Below are 8,328 nucleotides of genomic sequence, written 5' to 3' on the forward strand. Positions count from 1 at the left end.
TCTCTCTCTCTCTGCCCGGTATTTGCTCAGTGCACTTTAAAGATCCCCAGGTGGTCCATCACTCCGTAGCACTCCATTACGGCACCTCTTCTCTCATTCCGCTTTCACCCCCACCTTCCTCCCTTCTCTTACCGCACGGATCAGGTGTCCACGAAAAAAAAAGCGAAACAGATACAGCGTATTTCCTTCACTGTAAACCAACTATTCTTTATTATTATTATTATTATTATTATTATTATTATTATTATTATTATTATTATTATTATTATTATTATTATTATTATTATTATTATTATTATTATTATTATTATTATTATTATTATTATTTGCTCAACCCTCTACGAAAAGGTCTCGCGCAAACGGCGGACCTCGCGAGGGAACGTGCAATGGTGCCGGAGCGCGAGACCACAGAGAACAAAGGCCGTTCGTTCTTCTCCTGCGTGAGCCGTTCCCTGGCTGAGAAGGCGAAGGCATGTTCCGCTCCATGCTACTGACGCTTACGACATACTTGTCGGTGATTTCAGTGGTGCCAGCCGTCATGCTGCTGATAGCGCTGCAGCGGAGCCAGCATTGCCGGCAGCTTTTCTCGACCTGGGTGTTCTACCCGCTGCTGAACCCGCTCATCAAGCACGCATTCGAGGGCCTGCGGCGCGAGATCATGTACGAGCTGAATGACCTCGTCTCGCACGACCCTGAGCTGCGCCAGGAGGATGCCATCCGCGTGCTCGAAGTGGGCGTCGGCTCGGGACGAAACCTCGGCCACATCTCTAGGAACGTCAGGTATGCGCACGGTCGTGCCAAATGGGCCACCGATTTGTTGACCATGTCTAGGTCCTTTGCTCCTAGAGTCTTTGCAACGAACGTCCCCGTTGCAGTACGAATGTTTCCACGCGTGTTCCTTGACTGCGCATTGATATATGGCAAAATTGTTTTACTTGGTAATGGGGCAGCAACTGTGGTAACGCGCTCAATTGCTGATTTCGAGGATGCGGGTTCGATTCCGACCCCGGCGGCTGCGTTGAGAAGCGCAAGTCGCCCGTGTGCGATGTCAGTGCGAATTAAATAACCCCATCCAGTCGAAATTACCGAAGTCGTCCACTACGGCGTGCCTCATGGCCGATGTCACTTTGGGCCATTAAACACCGTATATACCATAGTTAGCATCGTGGTGCTTTTGTATGGCAGCCTTGAGGGACGCGAATTTTATTGGCAGAGTGCAGGCAGCTGGTATTGTCATGCCGCTGAAGACAAAAATAACATGACAACCGCTGCACATGAGGTGGCGTTGCAAGCACAGAATTGCAAGCGCGTGCTGCCTTTGAACTCGCTTCAGTCTATCTGTTTTTATTAAGAAGAGCCACGAATGCCGTAGAGCGAATATTTTCGTACGCATTCTGGCGCATGCTACAGATTCCCACACAGGGCAAACAAGAAATTGGGGAGGGTGGAGGGGCATCATGAGCCATGAAGCAGAATACAAGTAATTTGATGTGCCGGCAGTGCATTCTATAGCAGATTGTAACGCCGTATTCACGCCATCGGCATTCCTGTTGCCCGCCTTCCGTAAGATGAGTGTTGTCATCATCATCAGACATAGCAGCTCCATTGTACTTTGTTCCTTGCAGGACAAGGGCAGCTCCCAACGATATTCAATTAGCTCAGTCATATAGGCCACCTACCTTACCTTGCCTAAAATACTATTTAGAAAATCACCTCCTTACCTGCAGTTCCCGGACGTTATACTTCGGTGCTTTCTGTTGCCCACCAGTCAGAGCTCATTCTCCCCTAATTTCCATTAGCAAGCGAATTCAAGATTCTCTCGTAATCCACGTCATTTCTCCCTCCGCGCCATCTCAAAGCTTATGCCTATACTACACTGTCGGCCCCGTGGGTGAGCACTAGCTGGCAGGATATTCGACTGTTACGTGCTTCTTTTCACTTTTGAGGTTCGTGGCGGTGGACAGCAACACGTCAGCTAAGTCCAAGTTCCTGCGGCGCCAGAGCCAGTACGAGCACATCCAGTTGGAGGAATGGATCCTTGCCAGCGGCGAGGACCTGTCGCAGGTGCCGGACAAGCACGTGGACGCGGTGATCGCCACGCACGTGCTCTGCAGCGTCGCCGACGTCCGCAAGCTGGTCAGCGAGTGCCGCCGGGTCCTCGCTCCCGTGAGAATAACCAGCTATAGCTAGTTTCTTCCTAGCATTCGGACGTCAATGCATGCAGCGAGATTCCATTCATTCCTTTCACTGTTACCCTGAGCACACAATTTAATCACGCTTAATTTGAAGTATAGTCAAAACCGCCGTGACAGATATAAATTTTGGCGTATTTCAACGGCGATCAGGCAGAGTCCTGAATGAGCAAAAAGGCAGAGGTTCACCTCGGCCAATAAGAATGAGGGTTTGGATCCAAATCGCCCACCTCAGCGCGCTAAATATTTCGTTCACGGAGCATGAAAACATGCTCCGGGTCGCCAGTCCTGTCTACTACATTTTGTAAAAGCGCCCTTTCCTGTTTTCGCTTTTTTTTTTCTATCTTTCTCTCATCACACACCAACAGGCCCTGCAAGCAATGTATCGCCGATAACAGTTTGCCATTACACAAATGTTTCGGAGCTCATGCTGCATACTAATACTCACTCAACAGACCAATAGCTCAACGGCCTTGAGCTACGAACCAATGACGCAGCGATGCACAACGAGCCATTGGCATGCCTTGTTCCTCCGTACTAGTCGCATAGGCGGCATAACGTACCACTAATTCCAAAACACGTCACTTTTTCTCTTCATTGACAGTAACTTTCCCTAGGCGAGGGTTCTTGTGTTTTCTCCGCACATCTGATAAATTCATGAAAAAAAAAAACAAAAAACATGACGGTCATACGCGGTGGCGGGACTGAGTACACTGTGCTTACAGGGCGGCAAGATGCTGTTCATTGAGCACGTGGCCTGTCCTCGGGGCTCATGGAAGCGGCAGCTGCAGTTGCTCATGGACCCGCTGTGGCAGCTGCTCACCGCCGGCTGCCACCTCTGCCGGGAGACGAGCGACGCGCTCGTCGAGGCAGGCTTCCGAGAGGTGGTCCTCAAGGAGGTCTATCTGCCCATCCTGATGCTCATCAGCCGCCACATCTACGGAGTGGCCACCAAGGGAGGTGGCACGCCCTCCCAGCGACGCCACTCGTCGTTCCCGGGGCAGCGGTTGTCCCCGCAGCCCTTCACTGAACCGCCAACCTTCTCCGAACCGCTGCTGCCAGGTCTTTCTCCGGAGGCTTCCAGCGCAGCGGTGGCCGCCGTCCCGTCGACTGCGTAGCGCTAAGTGTGCTACGCTCTTCAGCGACGGTGTACATTAGTAAAACTCATGTTTGTCCACGCACGAATGCTGCTTGTGTTTTCGGAGCCGGATACGTTTTATTGGCGCTATACGCATGTACATGCCCTGCTACATAAACACATCAGCCGGACTAAACCCACTATCTTTACCGTATTTCTCCGTTAACCCGGTCCTGCGCTAGCCGAATTTACTTGACCACTGCAAACTTCCTAACCTTATATCCTCCCACATAATTTTCTGCCTATACTTTCTAATTTTCTGACGCCTCCTGCTACGCTTCCCTTCCCGCGTCTCTCATAGCCCGGGTCGCTTTGGGACGTTAAACCCAATAAACCAAACCAACCCTTCCCTTATAATTCATTTTGTTAGCCTTAGCGACCATCGGTTATCCTCTCATCGCACTACATGCCCTATACCCCTGCCCATTTCTTCTTGATTTCGTCAAGTATGTTAACTCGAGTTATTTCTCTGACCCACTCTGCACGCTTCCTATCTCTTAGTGTTACACCTACCATTTTTCATTCCATAGCTCTCGGCGTCGACCCCAACTTAAGTAGAACCCTTTTTGTTAGCCTCCGCATTTAGGCTTCATAGAAGTACCGGTAAGATGCAACTGTTATACTGAGCGATGCCAATAAGCTGCTAGTAATTGCGAATACTTGCGCCAAATGCGCTCCATCCCGATCATATTCTTCTAGTTATGTCCCTTTTTTTGGTCCGGATCTGCGGTTTTACGTGTCTTCAGAATTCGCCTATCATTTTCTGCGCTTCGCTACCTATTCTAAGCTGTTATTCCTTTCCGAGGCTGTTGAATATATGACCTCAGCCTTCTGCATATTTTTTAAAGCGAGAGCGTCACCACGCCATGCATCAACCAAGGTCAACCTGGACGTCCGCATGACCTTCAAAGAGCCGTAGGTCACAGAGTGGATATATAGCTTAACCACGGTACCCCATATTGTGCGACGCCACTTGACCTACCTTTAAGTGACGGCAGATACACCATCAAGTGTTCCCTTCTGTAGTTGATGGCGTTCTCGGCTCCATAGTCTCGCCAATTTACTTGCTATAAAACCATGTCTGCCCATGTCTAAACGTAAGCATAACCAAAACAAAATCAATCAAAACGACGCTTTCGTTTCGCCTAATTAGGTTTAGCAGGGTTGAACACCAGCCAATTGTAAGCTGACTTTTCTGTTTTTCTTGTGATTGATTATGTTTTGCAATTCTTCCCCGAGTTACTTATATGAAGGCAGTGTCATCAGGGATTCGCAGGTTACTGAGGTATTCTCCGTCAACCCTAACATTTAACTGCTCCCATTCTGAATTTTTGAAGTTGTTCGCTCTCTCTCTCTCTTCTCTAAGCAAGCAGTGAATAGTACTGAGGAGGTCGTGTTCCCTCTAAGCACGCAAGCACAAGCGGCGCCTAAATGCTAGCCCTCCTTCGACAACTTTGTTGACCAAAGTGCACGCGGGGCGTGGGCATGGCGATTCAGCAGTTAGCCCATTTCGAAGCGCACGGTGGTGAGAGTTGTTGTTGTTGTGGCTGTAGGAAGAAGGAAAAGAAATAGCACGGGCCTGCTACTGGCTCTGTAGCTGAGCCACCTCCGCTGCCTCGTGCGGACAGAAGAGAAAATAGAGAAGAAAGAAAAAGAAGGAGAGAAAGGCGCGCGCCGCTACTACAGCCGTCGTCCACCACCGAAGCGGTGGCGGGTGCAATGACGGCCTACAACAGATAAAAAATTGGTGGCTGGCTAGCCCCCGCCCAAAGCGGCGTTGACCTACCGTCCCATCCCCGTAGGGCCAGAACGTTCGATTGTCCGTTCCTATTGGCAGTAACACAGCTTCCACATGCACTAGAAGGTTGTACAAAAATGTCCAAGGTTAGGGTCCAAGCAACGGTGGTCCACAAGTCCCCGTGTGCAAGCTATTCTATGCATGCGGATTAAGGCTATAAATCGCAAGACCTTTCTGAAGAGGAGGTTTAAGTTTTTCGCAGTTGCCGAGGTCGATCTCGCGTTGTACATCCAGCAGCTGCCACACCGAGCGACTTCAGTTCACTCGTTCAGTCAATCGTGTCCGACTCTTCGTGACCCTATGGATCATATCACGTCAAGCTTTCCGGTCTCCCACTGTCTTCCGAATATCACATAGCTTCATCTGCAGCGCCTCGAGGATGCCATCTAACCATCGCGTTCACTGCCTACCCTTCTCCTGTGACCCTCAATCTTCCCCGGCATCAAAGCTTTCTCCAGCGACTCCTCCCTTCTCATCAGATGATCAAAGTAGCTGAGCTTTAACGTTAGAATTTGACCCTTCAATGAGCAGTCAGGGTTTATGGCCGACAATATCGACTGATTTGATCTTCTGGCAGTCCAAGGAACTCTCAAGAGTCTCCGCCAGCGCCACAATTCAAAAGCGGTCAGCCTTCCTCACAGTCCAACTCTCGCACTCATACATCACAACTGGAAAGACCATAGCATGAATTATACGGATCTTGGTTGGCAGTCTGATGTCTCTACTCTTTACTAGGCGGTCAAGGCTAGCCATGGTTCTCTTTTTCAGAAGCAGGCGTCTTCTCATTTCATGGCTGTAGTCACCTACCAGGGTAATCTTGGAGCCCAAGAAGAGAAAATCTGTCACGGCTTCCACTTATTGTCCTTGTATGTTCCAGGACTTGATAGGGCGAAACGCCATGATCTCTGTCATTTTAATGTTCAGTTAAGCCCAAACTTCTCATTCCCTTCTTTCACGCGCGTCAGAAGTCTCTTGAGTTCCACTTCACTTTCTGTCATTAAAGTGATATCGTCCGCATATCTAAGGTTGTTGATCCGTTTTCCAGCAATCTTCACTCCAGCTGAAAACTCGTCCAGACCGGCCTTACTCATGATGCCCTCAGCATATAGGTTAAATAGGCATGGCGACAGTATGCAGTCTTGTCTCACTCCTTTCTCAATCGGGGACCAATCAGTAAGACCATGCACAGTTCTGACTGTGGCTTCTTGTCCTTCATACAGGTTCCGGAGGAGACAGATGAGGTGAATTGGAACTTCCATCTCTTGGAGAGCTTGCCACACTCTGCTGTGATCTACGCAGTCAAACGCTTTCGCATAATCAATAAAGCAGAAGTAGATGGGTTTCTGGAACTCTCTTGCTTTTGCCATGATCCAGCGAAGGTTGGCAATCTGGTCTCTAGTTCCGCTTCCCTTGCGAAACCTAGCTTGCAGGTCAGGAAGCTCCCGATCCACATACTACAGCAGCCTTCTTTGGAAGATTTTCAACATCACCTTGCTAGCATTCGAAATAAGCGCGATCATGCGGTAGCTGGAACAATATTTGGCACTGCCTTTTTTTTTTATAGAATGGGGACGTAAACTGACCTCCTCCAATCCTGTGGCCACTGCAGGGTTGTCCAAATTTGATATAATGATATAATTGATATAATATATCAATTTGATATAATGTATACAGAACGTTTACGGCGTCATCGTTAAGGTTTTGAAGCAACTCGCCGGAATGCCATGAATTCCGCTAGCTTTGTTCTTAGCAAGGCTGGCTAAGGCCCATTCAACTCCAGCAGCCCACCGAGCGACGTACGCATTAAATGGACACTGAGCAGCTGAAATTAATTATATGGCTCTATAATGACTAAAAAAATTCATTTAGAAATGTACCCTCTACTCGTTGATTCAAGCTGGTGACATAACAACACTGAAAAGTATTCCGCGAGCACCGTTTTCAAGTGATTGACGGTTAGTACAACCGATGTGAGAACTTATGAACACGGCCGGCAATAGTGGATACATTATTTCTGGGCTTTCTCTAGTCATACAAGCCTCATTTTCAGTGACTGTTTAGTGCGTCTGTGGTTAAAGGGCCAATGGTTTGCGCGGCCCACAGGACAGATGACCGTGTGACAACCTCGCCCTCTTGAGAGCAGCGAGCAGGACCCATCTCTGCGCGTTGCCTCTGAGCAAGCATATGAGATAATGCTGCAAGTCCCCACAAGCAGCACATCTGTAAATAAAAACTTTATCGAAACGTATCTCAAGATACCACGTGATTCTTCAGAGAGGAATAAGTCATTTCATATCCCTGTTGTGCGCCCACCTGATGAAGGCTCAATCCACACCAGATAGCATGATGCTGAGGCACCGTCAACCCAGATGTTTGCGGATCTCATGACGCGTTGCTCTTGCAGCTGTGACGAAGGAGCCAGTCACGACTCCACCGCTGCTAGAGCAAAGTTCCTGTCAGACGCACTCAGCCCATGAATAACTTCCGTCTGAAATGACTCACAACAGTGAGATAAGCCCACTGCGTCGCCGCTGGCAGCGACATTCTTCTGTCTGATAAGTGCGGCGCCGACCTATCTCGTTGATCGAACACAATGCCCGTATTTGGAGACAAGGAAGAAACACTGCTTGCAAACAAAGACACTGCATTTTCACTTAAACAAACCGTTTGGATATTCGACCCAACGATCAGTAAAATATTCGAGGGAGACTACAGCTTTTCCTCGTTGTGCGCTTCATCTATAAGCTATGTGAAACTTTATACAACAGAACAATACATTTTCCTGGTCACATATCACTTGAAGCATCCTATCTGTGCTGATATTTGTATTTTCGCTTCTTACGTAAGCGCATCAATGTTTTTTTAGAAGACGCTATCTCGTGATTTTAGGTACCCGGTTTTCCGCTGCCGAGTTTCCTCCAGTTTGCACGGCGGGAGCGTAGCAGCGTAGCGGGAGTGTGAGCGAGGGCGATGCGAGTCGTGGAAGAAGTTACACGCTGAAGGCGACTGCTGAACGCGCCGAGAGGCTACAACGTGAGAAAAAAAAATAATAAAAAAAAAGCTCATTTGGTACCCCGCCGGATACTACCCGAGTCGGCGTGGCTTTATCAGCCGCAACGCATTTTCTGGCGAGAGGGGAAAGAAGGGTGCGGGCAAAGGAAGGGAAAAGGCGACACTCACTGCGTTCAGGAGCTTGCCTA

General features: G+C 48.9%; 1 protein-coding gene across 1 annotated transcript; it reads left to right on the forward strand.

The window, feature by feature from the left end:
• The first annotated feature begins 472 nt into the window (after positions 1-472).
• Positions 473-3,310, forward strand: LOC146190888 (thiol S-methyltransferase TMT1A-like). Its single transcript, XM_084600253.1, has 3 exons — positions 473-780; positions 1,947-2,166; positions 2,918-3,310. Exons 1-3 carry the CDS (start codon positions 473-475, stop codon positions 3,308-3,310), a joined length of 921 nt encoding a protein of 306 aa, XP_084456379.1.
• The last annotated feature ends 5,018 nt before the right edge of the window (positions 3,311-8,328 follow it).

The sequence above is a fragment of the Amblyomma maculatum genome, chromosome 4 (genome assembly GCF_055883805.1).
Source record: "Amblyomma maculatum isolate TAMU_Amacu chromosome 4, ASM5588380v1, whole genome shotgun sequence".
Classification (NCBI taxonomy): Eukaryota; Metazoa; Arthropoda; class Arachnida; order Ixodida; family Ixodidae; genus Amblyomma; species Amblyomma maculatum.